At 43.1% G+C, this 21,514-nt stretch overlaps 1 protein-coding gene across 7 annotated transcripts in view; it reads left to right on the top strand.

Moving 5' to 3' along the window:
• SRPK2 (SRSF protein kinase 2) overlaps positions 1-20,971 on the top strand; it is a 137,880-nt gene extending 116,909 nt beyond the window's left edge. For 3 of the 7 annotated variants that reach the window (XM_015275772.3, XM_025153608.3, XM_046902022.1), the window contains 5 exons: positions 3,965-4,065; positions 4,166-4,273; positions 14,697-14,766; positions 15,996-16,088; positions 19,347-20,971. In XM_015275772.3, coding sequence (XP_015131258.1) covers positions 3,965-4,065; positions 4,166-4,273; positions 14,697-14,766; positions 15,996-16,088; positions 19,347-19,531 — 557 coding nt within the window. In that variant the 3' untranslated portion in view covers positions 19,532-20,971. Of the gene's footprint in view, positions 1-3,964; positions 4,066-4,165; positions 4,274-14,696; positions 14,767-15,464; positions 15,558-15,995; positions 16,089-19,346 lie in introns of all 7 variants that reach the window. The other 4 variants (XM_015275773.3, XM_046902021.1, XM_040656738.2 and 1 more) reach the window with 2 other exon arrangements.
• Positions 20,972-21,514: the final 543 nt, after the last annotated feature.

Genomic DNA, 21,514 nt, shown 5'->3' with positions numbered 1-21,514 from the left:
GAGATTATGTTAAGAAACAATTGTAATAGTGTCCTTAAAGGCAGTGTCTCTGCTAGGCATGCTTTAAATGAATTGGATGCTTATTCATACATTCCAGTGTGAGCGTTTGATCAATACAACTTGGAACACAAAACAAAAGCAATCTTGTTCTGTTAAAATAAATCTACCATCTTAAATTTTAAGAGGAAAGCAAAACTGTGATTTGTTTTCCGCTTTAGAACTTGTTCTAAAGTATATTAAATAAGTTTCTGTTGTAAAATATTTGCATTAACAGGTCATCTACACAGGAAAGAGAGAAAGAAGGTGACATATGCAAATATGCTTTATTCACATAGCTTAAAGCCAGAGGTGTTGTGAGATTGTTTAACCTGGCTTCCTTCTAACAGCAGGATTTTTGCCATTGAATTGAATAGCTCCAGAGTATTACCCATAGGTTTTATTTATAGTGTCATTGGCTAAAAGATAAATACATGAGTTTCAGCTTCAATAATGAAAATATTGAAAGACTAAATCTGTAAGCGAACAGAAGAAAATGAGATAGCTGAGGAGAAAATCAGAGAGCCTGCGTGAACATCGTCCTGGATGAAGCTACTGAATTTAAACAGAACTGTAGTGAAAAATATGGTAGAGTGTATTTCCTCATTTTTAGAGTTTTGAAGAGTGTTTCACACAGTTTATTATAGAATCTACATAAAGTAATCTGCAAATAGACAAGGAATATGCAATAAAATACAATTGAGTAGAGCGGAATTTCTGCAAGGTGTAAAGATTCAAGCTAGTAAGTCTTCCAGTCCATCTTCTTATATTCTGTTATCCCTTAAACAGTGGCTCCTCAATGCTTTGTAGCCTCCTAGAATCATATAACCACAAAATATCTCAAGCAGGAAGGGTCCTACAGGGATTATTGAGTCCAGCTTCTGGCTTCTCACAGCACCACCCAAAATTCAAACCCTACGTCTGAGAGTATTATCCAAACACTCCTTGAACTCTGGCAGCTCGGAGCTGTGCCCACTGCCCTGGGCAGCCCGTTCCGTGCCCACTGCCCTCTGGCGCAGACCCTTTCCCTAACCCCTTTTGCCGCCCCTCCCCTGACACAGCTCCATGCCGTTCCCTCGGGCCCTGTCGCTGTCACACAGAGCAGAGCTCAGCGCTGCCCCTCCGCTCCCTGTGAGGAGCTGCAGCCGCCATGAGGCCTCCCCTCAGCTCCTCTGCTCTGCGCTGAGCAAACCCGGGGACCTCAGCTGCTTCTGATGTGTCTTCCTCTCCAGCCCCTTCCCCATCTCCATATCCCTTCTTTGGACGCTGTCTAATAGCGTTATGTCCCCCTGATGTTGTGGCACCCACACTGCACCCAGTGCAGGAGGTGAGGCCGCGCAGCACAGGACAAAGCAGGACAAGCCCTCCCCTCACCCTCTGGCGGTGCTGGCCCTGGTGCACCCCAGGGTGCAGTTGGTGCTTTGGGCCGCCTGGGCACACTTCTGTCTCTTGCTCAACTTGCCATCAGCCAGAACCCCCTCTTCCGTTTCACTGCTGGCAATATATAGGCAGAAGGCCTCTTCTGCCATTTTCCTGGGGCGATGTGTAAAATCCTCATGCTTTCAGAGAGTAAAGCTGGTATTGTCATCAAGAGAGCAGCTTATCTCCACAGCTGGAGAAATCAACACCTCATCAGGAGCAGTATACAATCCTTGTGTGCAAAGAAAGTAAAATGACCGTAAATTCAGCTGTAGCTCACCTCTTCCTCAGAAGGAGGAAAAGCTTAATGTTGTTCATCTGAACAGCACCGATCATGGGTTTAAACAGTAATAAGACAAATTAAACTCCATTTGAATGAAGAAAGGTCTCACAGTTGCAGGCCATTCAATATTTCAAATGGTGCTACTTTTTCACTCTATCTTTAGTGCTCCTTTCATGTATAGATGTGGACTTCATTTGCTTGTCTCCATGTAGTCATTGCTATATGTTCTTACGTAACATGGTCTCACTAGTGTACAGGCTGATCCGCATTCAGTGGATGAGCAACTATTTTTTGTCAAGTTTTACCTTTATTTAATTCTTTGTCAAGCATATACTGTGTGACCAAAGGCTCTTAGGGACAGATTTATTAATTTCATCATGAATTTCCTCCTCATTCTAGTGTTTGAATGTTTACTAAGTATATTGTCATGGTGTGACTGTGAGAAGAGGAGGTGATACTTCTCAGTTTTACAAAAGTAGGACACACAGAAGTGAAAATTAGAAATGCTCACTAAGTTTGCCCTCAGGTTGAGTACCATAGGGTGCTTTTTAAGAGTACTTGCTAAGAAGTACAGTCTTTTTGACTTCACAGTTGTGAATTATCAGTGTTCGTCAAAATCAGAATCCGAGGTGTCTCATTCATCTCTCAGAAAATACAGGACACAAACTCACTGAGTTCATGAGAAAAACACAAAGATGTAGACACTTGCCTGTTACCTTTGTCTGTTCCCTGTGTTAAAGGGAGGTTGCAAAATACTTTCTAATGTCATTTTCAGATATCTTACTAATGAGGCCTCTTTTTCCCTCTTCATTCTCCTGCTTTATTTACTGCAGTCCTTCACCTTCAACAAGATGTATGGGAAGGATTTATTCCAGCAATAGCAAGGCTACTGAATTGACTCTTGTTATTTCATGAATAATTCATGGATTTGTGTTTAAAAAAATTTTGACTGTGCTGTGCTGCATGGTCTTAAGGGAAGACTTTAAGTAGTTCCTGTCTTTTCAGGGCTGGAATGCAACCTTAATACTCTCTCAGTGTATTTTACTTTTATGCTCTGTGTTGGTGCTTTTTTTAAACTTGAGTCTTGCGCTCAATTACAGCTCTTTTAGAGGACTGTTTTGTTGAGGTCACTGCCTGTTCTGTCTTCTGCCATTTAGTGTTTTCTTTTCTTCCCTGGTAAGTTCTGCCACTTTCTTTTCCAGATGGCCATTATTTAGTGCTGTGCTTGCCCATTTGCACTTGCTGCCCTAGTAGTTCAAGATCTGCATCTCATTTCAGTCAATCCTAACTAATACTGCTAAACTTCCTCTTTTTTTCCTCCTTGTCTCATGTGTAATGTATTTTCTTTTTCTAATATACTTATGCAAGTTTAACTGATCATTATATCCCCATTGGATTCCCAGATGCCTTTCAGATCTGGTATCTCTTTCATGTCTCACCATCAGTTTCTGGTTGAGTTTTTGTAGCTTTGAGATGAAGAAACTGATGGTCCCTCTGCTGTCGTCTTACTTGTGATACTTGGTTCTCTTTCCACATTTAAGGCAGCTTGCTTTCTTTCCCACACGTATTAGGAGTCAGCAGGTGGTATGTAAAAACAACAACAACAACAACAAAAAAAAAGCATTGTCCTCAAGCATTGTATGTTAGAACCTCCAGTGTCTCAGGAGAATATAAAGATTGCTGAATTAATTGGATCACAGTTTTGCAATTTTACTTTGAATCATGTTCACTGCAAACAGATCTTTCAGAGAACTTTGATTCAACGTTGAGTTTTCTGTGAAATGGGTAACAGTCTCCCGGGCTCTGAAATCATCCAAGTTTTGATCATTCCTTTTCCAGTGGGGCAGATCTAAAAACAAAAAGAACAACAACAACAACAACAATGAAACAACAGCCAAACTCCACGTACCTTAACCAAGAATGAAAGTGATGCGTTCATTTTCTCAACCAAACTGTTCAAAGGATGTCTTTCGTTTGGAGTTTTGAGTTTTAACATTTTTTGTCATGGAAACATGCTTCAGTTTTACTTAGACGCTCTGCCACATATTTTAATACTAGGTACATGGCAGTTTGTTAAAAAATGTGCTTGCTGTGTGTGAGGATGCTTAGAAATTGACATAAGAAATCCTGTTTATGTTGCTTTAATTTCTCCTAATGTTCAGCAAAGTGACTTATAGAGAATGTGTAGTATGTTCTGAATACTCTTCTGCTTTTTGTTTGTGTTAGCAAAAACTCGTGCTGCTGACTTACTGGTGAATCCACTGGACCCAAGAAATGCAGATAAAATTAGAGTTAAAATTGCTGATCTGGGAAATGCCTGCTGGGTGGTAAGTGTAACTACATCAATTCAACTCCCTAGTTTTCACTATTTAGAACAAACCTTTTTATTGCTCATTTTTGCCATTAATGTGATTCTTTCTGTTTTAGCATAAGCACTTCACAGAAGACATCCAGACAAGACAATATAGATCCATAGAGGTTTTAATAGGAGCAGGTTACAGTACACCTGCTGATATCTGGAGTACAGCGTGTATGGTAAGAACTACACAATATGCATTTTTCAAGAAAAAAATCCTAAAAATAGTTGTTTACTGAGGGAAGGAATCTGAAGAGGATGATTCTGATATTTTGACACAAATGTAATACTATAAATTATATACTATCAGATAGCAGCTGATTATTGTTCCCTCTTATTTCAGTATTTTAAGCATCTTTAATCAGCAGGAAGTGTTATGGAGAAATGTTCCAGTTTTCATTTCAGGCATTTTAAACTCGCAGTTAAAAATATGTAAGTTTGAAGGGAAAGATGGGTATATTTTAAATGTCACAATCTAATTGAAATAGTATGACTGCATATTTTGTTCCTATCTTAGACTATGCAAGCCTGTTCTGTTTCCTTTTTCTTGCATAAAGTAGTGAAAACCTGAAATACTTCACATTTTGCCAACTTCAGTGAAAGCGTTCATCAGATTAGGTTTGCAGATCACAGCTTTAGACTCTAATCTTGAAGGGAAGGAATTTATTCTATTACAAAAAGATGTGGTAATGTTCTGTTGAATTTGCTTTAACACGGTAAAACTGCAGTGATCTATTTTTTAGAAGCTTTGGAGTGTAGGAAGAATGAAAGCCTAATTCTTGCACTTTCTGAAACATTGATTCTGTTTGCAGTCTCACTTTCAGGACAAGTAAGCTACATGCATTTTCTCATTAAAGATAGATTTGGAAATACATTTAGAAGTACCTTTGTCTATTTAAAAAGTGAAAACTTATTCAAGTCATTACATTTTACAAATATGTGTCTGAAAAGAGTAAGTGTGCGATGAGGAGGAGAGCACTTAAATACTAGACACAGTTTGCAGGCGTGGGTGATGAGAAGAATTGCAGAACTCGGAGAGGAGGAGGACTGAAAGGAACATAAAATCCTACAGATATTATAAGCTCAGCAAGCCATGTGTTGGAAGTAACTGACTATAAGGAAATCTGCAAGTATGTATTCTCTGGAGTTCAGTACTAGTTTTTGTTTCAGTAGATGGAAAAGAACATCCATTTCTAAATTTACTCTTCCATTTTGAGGCAAAATGTAGAATTTTTCTATTAAATTGAAAACAAAGCATAGAAAATCTTCCACAGTTTTGATCCTGAATTCTTTATTTATTCTTCCCGTAATTAGCTATAAGCTTACTATGGAAACTTTTCATTCCTTATATCTGATATTTTGCTAACCTCTATTGTACTTGATACCTTGTTACAGTATTGAATGCTCTATATTACTGTGTAGTCTTCAAGGTTGTACTGGTTCAGCCTACATCCTGCTAATTGATGCTTGGTGGGAGTTGTAAAATACTTTCTTGTTCCTTTTAAATAGAGAAAACGCCTTTGAAGGGTGGGATCTGTGACACGATGCATGAGTTCTTATATTGCAAGATCTTTTACCTGAATATAAGTATCTGTAGCAACTAGATGGGTTTTGAAAGCACTGTATGGTATAAGGGGGGATGAGGAACGTGCAAGGAAATATTGGGCATTCTGCATTCATTTTCATGTTACATAAGCTCTGTTGCATTCTTCATGCAAATCCTTTTTAAGCTCAAGAAAACAAACCCAAAACCTAAAGAATCCCTCCCACTGATGGTGTCTTAATTCAGATTCATAATTACTTATGAACTTTCATTATTTTCATGGGAAAAAAATAATTCTGCTTTTTTTTAATATGTAAGCTTTAAATGTAGTAAGGCATTGGAGGCAGAAATAATGGACTTCTCTTTCATCTTTGGCCACAAACATTATATTTTTGCCCTTAAAAACACTAGAAGTACTGATCTTACAGCAGTGACATGCAACTGTTGAACGCAGTTGTCTTCTGTAGAAGTGCAGTCATGTAAAAGATTGAGATCACCTCAAAAATTCATAGTTTTACAACTCCTCAGGATCTGCTTTCATTCCTGTGTGGTTAGGAAATGGGTCATGGCAGTATAAGTGCTCATCCCGTAGCAGAGGGAGTACTGCTCTGAGGTGGGTATTAACTGTACAGACCTTAATAGTCTTTCTGCAGAGAGTTTTTGACAGAGATTAACAGCCAGAGAAACATGACTGGTGTGGAAATGCAAACTCCTGATTAACTTATCTAGGCCATTTTTAGAAGTCGTGATTTGATTCTCTCCAGTCCCTAAAGCATCCAAGAAGTGAGGTTCTGAAGCACTGTGATGCCATGACAGTCTCACTTGTTTCCTCAGGTTTGGATTCTTCGTTGTACTTAGGTGTGATTCAGAAAACATCCTTCTAGGTTACTTTGTTCTTGTTTCCATATTTATGTCAATTTATTCTGTAGTGTTTACACCTATGTTTTCAAAGGGGACTGTCTGCTGAAGCTGGAGGCGTTGTTTATTTTGCTCTGACTAACTGAAAATACAGCTCAGGTATTCTGTGAGCTGTGTTAAGACAGATTCAATGGAGAGGAAGGTGATTCTCCACCTCTTCGAATTCTTGCTTTGCATATATGACAGGTCCACCGTTATTGAGAACACTTTTGGAAGCTGTCCTCTGTAAGATGGGTGATTCAGCAGCATTGCTGTTACTTTATTCTCTGCAAGCATCCATCCTTCTTTACTTCATATGCATACATATATATACAAAATACAGAAATACAATATCACTGAGCACACATAATATCTGCCAACTCACCCCTGTGCTAACTGCATTTGGTATTTCTCCTTAATTGCTTAAAAAAGGGGAGAGGGGCAAGTTGTTAAGGGCCAGTGATATGTTAACAAGTGACTGAATTCGAGGTTGTGTTCAGGGTAATTCCTCTAGTCATATCTCCCTGTCAGAAGTAGTGGTGAATAGTATTGAATGCTTGTCCAGAAAGGGTGACATTCGGCTTTGCACTGGGATCTGTGATATAATTACAGATCCAATCCTTCATTCTGATAATGGCTTTGATTTTGGATAAGCTTTCTTGTCTCAATGTATCTATTGAATGCTAATGCACACCTTGCAGACATCTGTGCCTAATATGTGTGATACGAAGTAAGGTGAGTGCAAAATAAGATTTTGAGTTTTTGAGCAAAGATGAGACATTAGGCTTCTAAAACAGTTGCTCAAAACTCTGAATCGTTGTTCTCTGATCCTGAACAGAAAGTTGAAAATATTTTTATCTCACAAGGATGGAATTGCATGGCAGATGGAATTGCATGTGTCTGATAGACGTTTGCATATCCAGGACCCTCAAATCAGAGATTTCTGACCAGTGTCTTCACAGAGACTGATCTAGGTGAGCTCCTCACTCCTCTGTCTGTGTAGCTCTTTCTGGCAGAAGAGTTCCTACTTCAAAGCCATAGGCAAGTTGTTCAATTTCCACAACATGGCTACCAAACCCTCCTGGAAGGGCTGCTTCCCAAACAGTCAGAGCGCTGCTTAACAGTACAACTTGTGCATGAGGACTGCTTGCCTTGCAGAATAGAAGGGAATTTGCCATCTGCTATATATCCATTAGCGTGTCAGATATTCTGTTGAAAACACCTCGAGCTCTTCCTACCTCTTGGTTTGTAGATTTTGTGAAGTACTATCTGGAGTGCATTGGGACCAGGCTCCACATGGTGTCTTAACTTGATTTTGTGCTTTATGGATCTCCTTTTGAGCCTGAGGTCTTTCCTTGCCTTTTGCTTGTTAATGAAACAATTTTGTTCATTGGGAGTAGCGCTGATTGTGTGAGTAGGAGAACTATTGGCTCCTGTGTTGGCTTGTATGTGTGGCACGAAGAATTACTGTCAAGCACAGAGGTCATGGTGTACAGTGGCAGCAAACTCTGTTTTTTCTTAATGCCATTTGTTGAGCAGTTTTTCTTGCTCTTTAGTAATGAGCATGATGATGCTTTTAACAAAAGCCTCGAATGATGGTGCCCCGAGCATGCATAGGGTCTGTGTTTATGTGTGCACAGCATCTTTCAGAATACCCCCCTTAATCTGGCTTTTAGGACATGGTATGTTGTGTCTGCATGGGTTGCTGTCCTTAGGTGGGCTCTGCTCGTATGGGTTGGCTTCATCGAGCCATCAACCCCACGATTTTGGCACAGCATCCTAAGAGGGGGTGGAATTGTAGCATTTGTATTATCTTTAGTGTGGAGATGGTCAGAGATTCTCATCAGGATTAAGTGTACTGGAAATCAACATAAAAAGAGTCATGTAAGGACTCTACCTACCTGAATGCCTTATAATATAACTGAAGCAAGATAAGAGAGGGAGAAATAACTCAGCACTAGAAACCTTGTAGTTCCCTTTCATTTGGTGTTATGTCAGTGAATAAGTACTGTTGTAAGCCAGCAGCCTGTGGGCTGAATCTTCTAAATATAGATGATTCAGCACAGCCCTGTTCTTGTACCCCAAACAAGAAAAGTACATTTTGAAACCAGACTTAGGGGATGAAAGAAGGTATTCTCAGGCCAGTACCAGGCCACTGCTCAGGTAATATGAATTTTAGAGTCTTAAGAAAAAAAAAAAAAGGAAAAATGCAGAATGATGTGCAGCTTTGGAGGCTTAGAATCACTGCATGCATGATGTGCTCTGGAGCTAATGGAGTTAGGTGCCAGTAGGGCTTTCAGGGCTATGGCAGACAAGTGGGTTACTTGTTCTCTGCTCAGCAAAAAATGATACAAAATGTAACTGATTTTTTTTCCACTTTGATGGACTGGGCCTGAGTGATTGTTACAGTCATGTGCTGGACATTAGCACGTTTTGCTAAGGAAATTGCACGGTGCCCTTCTTCTTTCACCAGCATTTAAGTGGTATACGGAACTGCTCTCATCCAAAGTGAGACACTGGGAATCTCCTCACAGTATATTCTACAAAATCCTGCGTTCCCTCACTGTACAAAATCCTGCGTTCCCTCACTGTACTAAATCCTGTTTTAATTATGCCAACAAGGAAGAAATATTCCTCATTTTCACCCCCCAAAAAAGAGGTCTGGAGCCAGCAGTGCCTTTAGCTGAGTTGAAACCGCCCCTGGATCAGGCTGAATTTCTGCATTTGCATTATTGAGAGGGTCACTTTCTGCAGAGCATAAACTGAAGAGACACTGAATGATTTAGCATTTCCTGAATCTCAAAAGCCATGGAACAGAGCACTCTACTGCTGCTGCCAAGAATTGTTGGCAGGATGAGGGAGCTAGCATTGGCTGGGGGCATCCCTTCGTATTGCTCCTGGAAATGACTGCGAGCACCGTGATTCCACTGCTCCTCTTTATTTATGCTCTTTGGGCTGGAGGCAGGAAAAGCACCTGAAATGATGAGTGTCATCATCTGACTTCTGTTGCTCGCTATGTACAGCCTTGTTTTAGCTGTGGGGAGGAGATGACTGTATCACAAGCTAGAACATTAACAAGACAATGTGTTTTTAAAACACGTCTGAGGTGGCTTTTGTGGTGAGTTGTGATTCCTGAAATATCCTGTTTTTATAATGAGAAGCAGCTAATAGGTCATAGTTGCAGACAGGCAGGAAGTCAGAGAAGGAGAGAATTGTATTTGCTGTTTTTTTCTATCCAAAGAGAATACAAATGATTAAAGGAAATACTACCAGGGTGAGATGAAGAAGAGGGCAGGAAAACAGCTTTCATAACGAGAGAATACTATTACAGCTTGTGGTACCAGGCAGGCAGGCTTACAGGTTGGTTGTTTCGTTGTTGTTTTTTTTTGTTGTGAGCCATTCTATTCAAATGAGAGAGCTCCGAGGGACAGAAGGAAGAATGAGCAGAGCATGATGTGAAGCAGGCTTATGACGTTACACTTAAATGCTTGTTGTTCAGCCCCTTGCTTAATTCTTTGTGCTGTGGCCTCTGACTGTGGGGTGTGGAGGGAGCTGTGCTTACCTGCTCTTTGTATTGCGTTGTCAGCGGGAGGAATCAGCCACATCTCCATAGGACCACGAGTACCACTGCACTCATACGTGTGAGCGGCGCAGTGCTGAAGGTGTGATGGCATGCGGCGGTCTGCGCAGAAGCAGTATTGTGAGGAAAAATGGAAAACAAAAAATGCCAGAGATAAGAAAAGCTTCAAGTCACTATGCACATATTTTTCAGTAGGCAGATACAGTACAAAATGCTGTTATTAATCACTGCACACCCTTTTGCTTTGAAGGTGGTGGGTGGACAACCTGAAACATTCAGAAGAAAGTGGTTTTTCAAAGGAACTGACTTTCCAGAGCAGCCACTCAGCATTTGCATGGTTCTGACACTGGAGTTTTATCAAAGAACAGAAAACTATTTCCTTTTTAAGCATCCCTTGCATGTCTGTGTTTTGTGTGTCTGGCCTTTCTTATCAAGCAGCAACCATGCAAAATCCCTTGTATATTTTTTCACTGCCTGGATCTTCAGAATAAGATATTCGTGGGAGAACAAACTGTTACCTGGTGTGCTTATCTCAAAAAGCTTGTTGCTCTTTTTTTCTTTGTTTGTTTGTTTCATTTTGTTTCCATGCTCCCACATACCTGTGGAACAGCATTTTTAAATCTAAGCCTGTTTTTAAAGCAGTAAGTCTTCTCATTCACAGCTCTTCATTTCAGCTGAAACTCTGTCCAAGAGCTGGATCTTGTCTGTAATAATCCTGGCCTATAGTTTGTTGTCCTTTTTCAGCTGGGGCTTCGTAAGAGGAGTTCAGGGAGCCTGATGAAAGCCAAGTGAATTATTCTTCTAGTCCTCTCCCAGACATCTTTCCCGAGGCATGCAGCCATTTTCAATCACCAGATTGAGTACACAGCTGTCATACACTGAAAATGTAGCTATTTCCAATTGTGTGATTAGACATGGATCCATAATGTATGATAGCAGTGCCAACAATTCGGTATTGTGGTGGGTTCATGTACAGCCACATGGCAGGGAAGGAATCGTAGCCACTCCAGAGCCTACAAAAGCAGCAGGGTGACCATTTATCTGAAATGTTCTCCATCTGCAGATGGTGAGAAACAGTCTAGACTGTTTTTCTGTGATAACCTTAGAAAAGTGGTGAGCAGCGATTGCCAATGCAGTCAGCAAGGAGGGCTGATTGCCTTGGGCTTTTGTGCCATATGTTAAGTATGCTTTGTCTCATTTGTTATCTGTGTACAATAGTCGCAGTGCTGATTTCTGTTGAGGTAAATGTCAACATTAAGAAAGAAAGGATGATAATTCAAAGTCTTGAGTTTTTGTCAAAAAATGTAGTTTTAAAAAATGAATATTTTGAAAAGGAAAGTAATTACGTAAGTATGGCTAGCTTGAATTTGCAGGACCATAGAAAGAATAGACATATTTTGATTAGAAGGGATCTCCTGAGGTTCAGTGGTCTGCTTGCCTCCTGCTTGAACCATGCTGAATGTCAAGGCTACATCAGGTTGTTCAGGGCCTCATCCCATGGAGTGTCACGTACCTGGCCAGATGGCATTTCCACAGCCTTTCTAGGCATCCCATCCCAGTGCTCCGCCAGTCTCTTCAAAGGACATTTCCGTGTGTCCTGTTGGAATTTCCCACATTGCCACCTGTTTCCATTCCCTGTTGTCCTTTCACTGTACTCTTCTGAAGACAGTGTATCTCTGTCTCTTCAATTATTGCCTTTCAGGAAGTGGAGTACAACAAGTAAATCCCCCCTATGCCTTCCATGTCAGAAGTCCTCCCTGATCTTTCTGCAGTTTCCTGGATCCTCTCCTGTGCTGGTGTTCCCAGGCTGGTCACAGGTCTCCAGTTGTGGCTGTGAGTGCTGAGAAGAGAGGTATAATCCCTTCTGCCCTGTGCTGGTAGTGTGCTTCTTACTGCAGCACTGCACATGCTCAGCCTGCAGCATCGCCCTCTGAGCCCTTCTTACCATCTGCCACGTCTCTGGGTCCTGATTTTATCACAGATTGCCACCCAGTTATGAATTGGGTGGTTTTCTGTACCTACTGTTGGGTGTAAAGTACTGAAAAGTGCTGAGTGCGTACAGAGCACCTGAGTATTGCCAGAGTTGGAGTTCTGAATCCCAGCTGCTCTTTGGGTGGCACTTAGTAATTGCACACACTGCTGGGTGCACCCGCCTGTGGACATGAGCTTAAAAAAGGGAACTCTGTTACCACCCAAAGGTTTCGTTTTCCTTTCAGCTGTTTGCCTGCTTGACAACATGCTTTTCATGCTGACTCTTTACCATAAAGTAACCGAAACAAACCTTGGTCAAGGATTTATTCTTTTTTAAATGAAATCTTGGGAATGCCATTTATCTTAGGTTAACTGACCGTTGCCCTGCAGGGCTCTGGGAACCAATTGCACCGTGGTTCCAGATGAATTTGTGAGGCGTTTTCCTGCACAAATGCAAAGAGTGTTGTTGCAGGTATTTATTGCAGCACCCAGAGGGCAAGGCTGTCTCTGGGCTGTCCCTGCGTGCATCTAACTCGGGAGTTGTTATGGTTTTGGTGCAGAGGCCTGTAAGGAGAGTCACGAACTTAAATATCTGAGGTGCTACCGTTCCGCCCATCCCGGACATGGAGTCAAAGCTGTACAACAACAGAAAAAGGGGAACAGCATCACAATTTTGAAAAGCTTTAGTTTCTCTTTGGTAGGAGAGTGGTATAAATATCCTAAATCTGTGAGGGCTTGCAGCTCTCATTAAATACCATCTGATCTAAAATCCTGCGTGCCGCTGTGGAATGCTTGCGTCTTGTGCTTCTCTCTGAAAGGTTTTTACAGTTTTTCCAATTTAATCTTTTTAATCCCACGCAGACATTTTGAGCTAATTAATACTTCATTTTTGGGGACAGAAGCAGTATTCCTTTGCAGTTTACCTTTGTGACTAAATTCGGCTACATTTCCTTTGTTCTCTAGGAATCTGTGTTAAAGAGAGAGAAGTTTCTTAATGCCCTCAGAAATCAGCTCCTTCAGCACGTGTTCTAAGAAAGTTAGCTCTGGTTTTTAAATGGACGTATTTCCCGTGGGTGCAGAGGGCACCCTTGTGGCTTCTCAGTCTCATCTTGAGAGAGTAGCAATGTTGGGTTGGCCGTGTTGGGTTGGCCGTGTGTAGTTCCTTGCCATCCTAAAATTTTCTTCAGTTTAAATAGCTGATAATAATTTATGAAGTCTCTCAGGTTATGTTTTTTTTAAGCTGTAAAATAAAAACTCCCAATCTTGGACTCAGAGTAGAATAAGAAAAGATACGAATGACTGTTTGTGAGTGATGATGCATTCAGAAATGAAAGACATTTATAGGATCAACAAAAATGTCAGCAAAGGGTATTTTTGCTTTCTCAACCACTATGTGAGATTGCAGTGAATTGTTCTGGCTGTAGCCCACTTGGATCACTCTGCAGTTCACAGCTTGAAAAAGTCAAGTGCCCATAAATAGGTTAAATTTACAGGTGATTCAACAACTCCAGATTATGGATTGGAACAGAAGAGTGTGTATTTTCAGGAAACAAGTATTTTATAGTAAATGTTCTGACGGAGTGACATTCCCTTCTAAAGCTGTGCCAGCAAGCCCTGTCTGATTTTTGGAATGGTTTTGCTGGTCTTGGAGATGGAAAGCAGCTTGATGCTTACACCACCTGGAAAGAATTAGATTCCTGTGGCTGCCTGGGTAATTGGTGATCCTGAGCAGAAAGAGAATTGCTTGACAAATCAGATCCATATTTGTACACAAGTATAGGTTCCCATAATTATTTTATTCCTTGGAGGCTTTTAATACGCATTACATCTGAAAGGAGAAACTCTGCTCAGAAGTAGAAATGCTGCCCATAAGTTTTGTCTTGACCTATTGCAGGGTTTGCATCCCATGGGAGCACCGCAGTGCCCCAAGGGGATCAATCTGTTCTGATTTCCTTCATCAATCTGAGCCTCGGTATTTTATTTACCCCACCACTTCAGTATTTACTTTGATGACTTCAGAATCATCAAAAAGACTTTTTTAGAAACTGTAGATTTAGAGTCAACAAGGAAGGTTACCCTGTTTGATAATTTGAAGTAATTAATTATAGTTAGCAATGAATTTTATTTCTTACGCAGACCTTTTTATTTCAGTCCTCAGCATTTGATCTCTGACAGATAATTAGCCCTCAGATACAAGCATAGCTCCTTCCCCTGTGTTTAGAAGAACCTGTCTCATCTTTGTTAACTTGCATGCATTTAACACAACTAAGGCCCAGGATGGCTGGCTGGGCTGTGGTCCTACGCTCCTTGCCCAGCTCCTCCATTCATGCCAGTTGTGCAGGCAGATACCCATGTTGGGGTACGCTGCTGGGGTGGTTGGTGGTGAGCACGGGGCTCCCTCCAGAGCCTGGGTTTGTGCTGTCCTGCACCGCAGGACCCGTGGTTCCCAGGTGAGTAGCCCTTGCAGAGCCTCGGGTCCCACTGCAGGCCTTTGGCTTGAAGCATTGGTTCCCTCTTTGTGCCGATCGATGTATTGCTGACATTTTAAGATTAAAAGCTTTATTTCTGAAATACCCATAAAAAATGTCTGTTATGTTATGTTACATTATAGGCATTTGAGCTAGCAACTGGAGATTATTTGTTCGAACCACATTCTGGTGAAGACTATTCCAGGGATGAAGGTATGAACCCTTTGAGATACTGCGTGTTTCTGTATATTTCCACCTTCTTCTTAAATTTCTAGCAAGCTTACAGTGGGCTTAATTTTTGTTGTTGAGTGAACTGTTCATACACATTGTTTTCAGAACATAAATACATTTTTTTTCTTTTTAGTTGTAAGTTCCATCAGTAGCAGTGGGTGGGCAAAAAGTCCCTTCTGCAGATATTCATCTACTTAGCAACTGCCTGAAGGAATTAAACTGCCCCTCTTGTAAGACTGCATTTGTGTGGAAACCTGACTGAGAATAACAACATCTTAGTTTAGAAAAGAAGTGTAGAATTTGAACTTTGTAGTATTTTCTAAGATTGGCACTGGAATAATGTTTACATTGTATATTTTTATCTGAATTAGACATTTACTAATTTTTTTTTAAATGAGAATTAACTCCTGCTTCCATCTGTATACCTGTCCATTTTCATGCTTGTTTGCTTGTAAGTGCCCTTTGCAGTGGTAACGTGGGCATCATTCATTGTTCCTAAGTGCTACTAATGATGCCAGAGCTCTGCTGATCCTGGAAACCTCTGCATGGATTTGCTGCAAACATTGTTGATTTGAAACTATTTCTGATTTTTTACTAATTCCAGTTTCTTTCCTCTTCTTTTATCCCATCCTTTCCCTGCCCCTTCCACTCCCGTATCCTTTTTTTTCTCTCCCTCATAGACCACATAGCACACATCATAGAGCTGCTAGGCAATATCCCAAGGCACTTTGCTCTATCTGGAAAATATTCTCGGGAATTCTTCAATCGCAGAGGTAGTACCTCTTCTTTTTGGAAGGTGCCGTGATGCAGACAGAAGTGGAATTGCTGTTGCTGGTGGTAGCGCGTCCCGCTGAGGAGCGTTCTCTGAAATGGTGCAGCAACAATTTATTTTTGAAAAGCAGAACGTGCAGAAATCTGTGACAAGCTGATTTTTTTATTTTGTTTTCTAAAACCAAAACCTCCTGACAAATAACAATTTGCTACGTCTTAAAGTATGCAGCAGAACCTGCTCGTGGCGGCCGATACTCAGATGTGGTTCTGAGAAAGAGGCTTTGCTGAAAGCATCTTTCCGAACAACCACAGGGCGCCGCGTGCCTTTTTGCCAGGCTCAATCTATTTCTGTCTGTACCGGGCCATGTTAGTGTGTGCATGCACCGTACTGATTAAACTGTTGTATGTTTCTGTTTTGCTGGCAATGTTCTCCAATGCAGACCACATAGCATTGATCATTGAACTGCTGGGAAAAATCCCTCGAAAATACGCTATGTTGGGGAAATATTCCAAGGAGTTTTTCACCAAAAAAGGTAACGGTATTTATGCAACACTAATTTAAAGCATAATACTATCCAAAAGGAGAGGGTGTGCATTTATGAGTACTGGAGACATATTCCATTTAATGGAGAGCTCTTCTTAGGGAATTATTCTGGTGTGAACTTGGCTTTTCGAGGAAAGTGAAAATTTGCAGTACTCGTTTCGGTATTTCATTTAAAATTCCTTTTGGGACATACTCAGCAACGTGTGAGCATTACAAATGTCTGTGTGAATCTGTCGTCAGATGTCCGTGTAAATGTCAGCTGTGCACAGCTGTGAGCTGCTGGAACGGAGCTGTGCTCTCCTCTGTCGGTGTGTGCTGCTGGCACCCACTGACAGGGGACGCACAGGGAGGGCTGCGGGCTGCAGGCATGGGGTGTGCAACAGGGCACAGAGCCGTGCACGGGGACCTCCTCTGCAGGAGGATGGATGGGGACAAATCACTGTGGCAGCTCTGCACTGTCTCACTGTGAGTGCCACCACTGCCGTGGGCCACAGCTGAGCTGTGCGTCACTGCACACAGGAACAGAATTAACCCCAGCAAATACGCTATCCTGTTAGCACCTGGTACTTTCCCAGGCTGCTCTGTAAGACACGCTTCTTACACAGGAGGGCATGTGCAGTTCTCCGTGTGTTCTTCCCCTCCTCTCCCTGCCAGGTGCTGGGGCAGCACCATGTCGTGCCCTGCTGGCACTGGGCCGCGAGGCTGTGTGGGGTTGGGGTAATGGAGGCAGAGTGGCAGCAGCTGCCTTACTGGGGAGTCTGAAAGCCCAGGACTTCAGTGTAGAGGGGAGGAGGCTGCTGGGTGTTTACAGAGTGGTGACAGCAGTGGCTAAGCTGGAAACAGCAGTTGTACAGCAGTGTGAGTGCCAGGGAAATGCAGCTGTGGGTGTACAGCAGCACTTCCCACCTGTGGGCAGTGAGTTCGAGGAGCTGCTTCTACCTGGGATAGGCAAATCAAGGACAGCAGGTGCAGGAACATGCAAAACAGTGAAATGACGGGGCAGGAACAGATCCTCCAGCATCCCCAGTGTGGAACTGAAGTGTTCATTTAAAGTCTGCACCACACAGACTGCTGTTACTGCATCCCATCTTCTTAAGCACTTCTACAGCCTTCACAGAACTGAGAGGAAGCTCCCACCCGTGGTGCTGACACGGCCCTGTGGTGCGCCGTGCTGCCCAGGCACACTGGTCCCAGCTTCATGGGTGTTCTGAATTCAACCCCCATGTTACAAAATAAGATGAAGTATGCAAAGAGCATGACCTCAGGTGTCACAGTGACAGCGACCAAACACCAGCATCCCAGTGTGCAGTCATGTGCACTTCATGCCACCGGAGCATGGAAAGAAGAAAACACGGGAGTGCCTGGGGGAGAATTCCCGTGGCATACATTTTGTTCACAAAGTGGATGGTGACGTTGGATTTCCAGGCCTTCTGTTGTGTTTGGGTTTTTCCTTGAGAATAGAGTGCCTAAAACAACATAATTTAAATACAAGGATGAAGACGGGGCTTTTTTCTTTATTTTTTTTGTGTGACGCAGTATTACTCATGGGACACACTGCTACTGGAACTATCCCCATGTGAACCGCCAGAGGACACTCTGCTCTCCCTCCTCTGTCTCTGTTCCCTCCTTCCCTACTGGACAGAAAGGAAGGAGGGCACCAGCATGCCATGGGCAGCACGTCCCACTTTCTGTTGCCAGTAGCAAGCTTCTCTTTCTCTTTGCCAGGGATTGACCATTTGCAGTCTTACTGTGTTGGAGCCCTCATCACAGTGCCTGGAGAGCTGCTTTTCAGGTGGCACCATGAGGAGAGCCTTCTGCTGTGCTGAGGTGGCAGACGTGCCCTGCTGGGCGCGTGGCACTGCCAAGTAGTTGGCTCAGGCTCCCAGAGGCAGGCTGGGGGCACGGCTGTCTTCGGCTGCCCTAGAACTTCCACAGCCACAGGGATGTAAGGAGACTCAGAGCCAACGTCACGTAGCCTGTGATGGGCAGCAGGTTGCAGGTGGCTGATGTCAACTGCAGACAGCAATCGGGTTGCCAAACCACTTTGCTTAAAATAGTGTGACTTGCGTGCCCCGTGCAGGATGACACAGCATGTCTGTGTGTGGATGAGTCGTGTTCAGCCTCCAGTGTTGGCTGAGAATCCACCAGCAGCCCCAGCGGTTTGGGGATGGTGCAGGATCACGACGAAGGTAAAAGTGCCCGCAGAGCTGTTTCTGTAGCATTGCACAGAGGCTGAGGCCCAGATATGTGCCTGGGAGGCAGGGAGGTGGCAGCGGAGGAGGAGCAGCCAGAAAAGCCTTTCTTTCCCGTCAGTCCTGACAGCCTGCAGATACACGTGGCTGTGTTGCCAAGCCTGATGGCAGAAGAGCTGTCACATCCTTCGTTTGGTCTGAATCACGCTGCCAGGTTGGCCACGTGCCTCCTCTTTCGTGGAGCTCAATGCTCTGGCGGGTTTGAAGATGATACGGACAGCACCGGGGGCCGCATTCTGCGGGAGCAGTCAGGCCGGGCCTCCTCAGAGATGGAGCAGAGCCGTCACTGCCAGACCTTTGTGTTTGGCTTGGTTGTGTTTGCAGCTAGTTGGTATTGAGACTTGTGCATTGAGGTTGGAGCAGTTTCTGTGAGATTCAGGGGTGTTGGCTGACGAGAAAGCAGAGGCCTTCAGTATTCCTGCTGACTGAGCATGTGATGGAGTTCTTTTGTGTAGAGGGAACAGAAAGAAGGCCTGCAGCTCCTCACAGGGAGCGGAGGGGCAGCGCTGAGCTCTGCTCTGTGTGACAGCGACAGGGCCCGAGGGAACGGCATGGAGCTGTGTCAGGGGAGGGGCGGGAAAAGGGCTTAGGGAAAGGGTCTGCGCCAGAGGGCGGTGGGCACCGCCTCGAGCTGTTGGAGTTCAGGGAGCGTTTGGACACCGCTCTCAGACATAGGGTTTGAATTTTGGGCGGTGCTGTGTGGAGCCAGGAGCTGGATCGATGATCCTTGTGGTGCCTTCCCTCTCTGAGATGTTCTGTGATTCCAAGACAACGGGAAAAAGCAGACCAGCCACAGTGTTGTCTGGGCGTAAGGCGCAGTTTGCTTTAGGGACGCTCCCTTGGTTTCACTGCCAGCTGTACTCATTGTGAGGACCTCAAGCAGGCGTGCAGTGCGCTCATCTTCATAAATAGTGCTTCTCGGAGAACTAAACAAGGATTGGTCAGTACCGGGTAAAGGGGTATTTTTCTAATAGCAGCAATGTGTGTGTTTGCAGGAGAACTCCGGCACATTACGAAGCTGAAGCCTTGGAGTCTTTTCGATGTGCTTGTGGAGAAGTACGGCTGGCCTCATGAAGACGCCGCGCAGTTTACAGATTTCCTGATCCCCATGCTAGAAATGGTCCCAGAGAAACGTGCTTCAGCTGGAGAATGCCTTAGGCATCCGTGGCTGAATTCTTAGCAGAATTTCTCAGCTATAAAACAAGCCAGCAACCACTTTTCAATGCATCGGACCTAAATGGTGACTGTGACAAATCCTCTAGCAGGATCACACGTGAGCTGGCTTCAATCCTCAGACCTTTATTTTGCTTGAGGTACTGTTTGACATTTTGCTTTTCGTGCACTGTGTTCTTGGGGAAGGGTAGTCTTTTCGTCCTCAGCTAGTAGTTTACTCACCCACTTTCTTCAGAAAACACTTAACGTGTCTTTAAGCATTGTTTCTTGTGTTGTGTGGCATTCAGATGTCAGATTTTTGAACAAAAGAAACTTCCTCCCATGTGTTTTGGCAAGTTTTGTAACTATTTATGAAAGAACTATTTTAGCTGATGCATATTATATAATTTACAAGCGTAAGAAATTTATGAAGTCAGAAGTGAGTTACGGCAAGGAATTGTACAATTTTATCTTCTGGCAAAGGGACGTCATTCTTGTATTATAGTGTATGTAAATGCACCCTGTAAATGTTTATTTCCATTTAAATATGGGCCCGGGGACTCAATTTCAGAGTAAAGCTACTAAGTTTTAGAGAGCTTTATAGCAAACCAATTGCATGTAGTGGACTTCAAACTGCTTTAAGGAATTGTGTAAACTTTCTATTCTGCAGCAGTTCCCATTCATTGGATTTTAAACAAAGTGGCTCTGGTTTACAGGATTTCATTCCCCAAATGGCACTTTAAAGGAAGGCTAGACTTCTTTCTAATAAAGTATGCATTATCATTTAGCACTCCCTTTTAGAACTTTTGCCTATTTTAAGTGCTTTTAAGGAAAGAAAATAGCAATTTCCCTTACAATGTGATAGTGAAGACATGGTACCATATGGTGTTGCCTTTTTCTAAGCACTGTAAGTTGTACTATACCTTAAGAAACAAATTAAAGGTCGAGCATGAGAACCACTCTGTGTAGAATTACTGATCTTTTATAATAAAAGTGTGCGCTTGAGTCAGTGAAGGGAGGACAGCTGCAAATATTTACAGTGCAGTGGGTAAAATGCAAGAAGCGAGATCATGCTCATCCCATTCATAGCTTTACATGTTTCTAAAACAAATTGCACTAGCTTTATTTTTTCCCATAACTAGACATACGGTTCTTCTTTGTACGTTGCACGCAAAACTACGTTTCCTAGGAAAAAAGCTACATAGACTGAGGCTTATAGGCAATACAGATCTTAGAATGTACAATACGGAGGTGTGTTTTGGCCTCTTTTAGAAGTCAGTGGGATGAATGTAAGCTTACTTCTGATTTTCATGTAACTATGGTGCCACTTTTTATTGACTTTGTCCATATGAAATTTATTCACATGCCTTTGCAATAACTAGATTGTGAGACGATAGCCCCATGCTGTAACAATAACCAGTTGTTTGAGGTGCTTGCAGTTGTCTAATTAAAGTGTTTTGTTTTTTCAGACAGTGTGCTGTCATTGGCATCTTTGATAGCCCTGAGCCCACTGTTGGCTACAATGACGCGCCGTGCTGGCGGTGGGTGGGGGTGAGCCGGGCTGAAGTGCAGCTTTCTGTTCAGCTGTAACCAACATCGTACGGGATAAATCTGGTCCATCTGAAGGGTAACGGGGAATTGTGGGCTGCAGTTGTATGGTGCTAACTGAAATGAGTCCAAACTGAGCCGTGTTTCATTCAAGGTGTTTAACTTCGCATAAGCAAGCAGCCGCTTACCCCCCTCCCTCCCTGCTACACCCGTACACACCTCATCCAAAAAGAGACCCGGGGGCCACCAAGGAGTGCACCACCAACGCTACGGGCTGCAGAAACTCATCCTGTGCTGTGGCCCTGCACCAGTGGGGTGTCAGCACCGGGTGCCTCTGCCTGCTGCTTCCCTCTTCTCACAGGAGCTGCTTTTAAAGGCCTCAAGGATGACACTGGTGAGAAGAAACAAAAGGCTACAAAGGAATCCAGAGAGGTAAAACGTTATACTTCACACCTGGCCATGC

The sequence above is a fragment of the Gallus gallus genome, chromosome 1, assembly GCF_016699485.2.
Source record: "Gallus gallus isolate bGalGal1 chromosome 1, bGalGal1.mat.broiler.GRCg7b, whole genome shotgun sequence".
NCBI lineage: Eukaryota > Metazoa > Chordata > Aves > Galliformes > Phasianidae > Gallus > Gallus gallus.
Note: the sequence above shows the minus strand (reverse complement) of the source record. Positions and strands in the feature narration are given on the sequence as shown.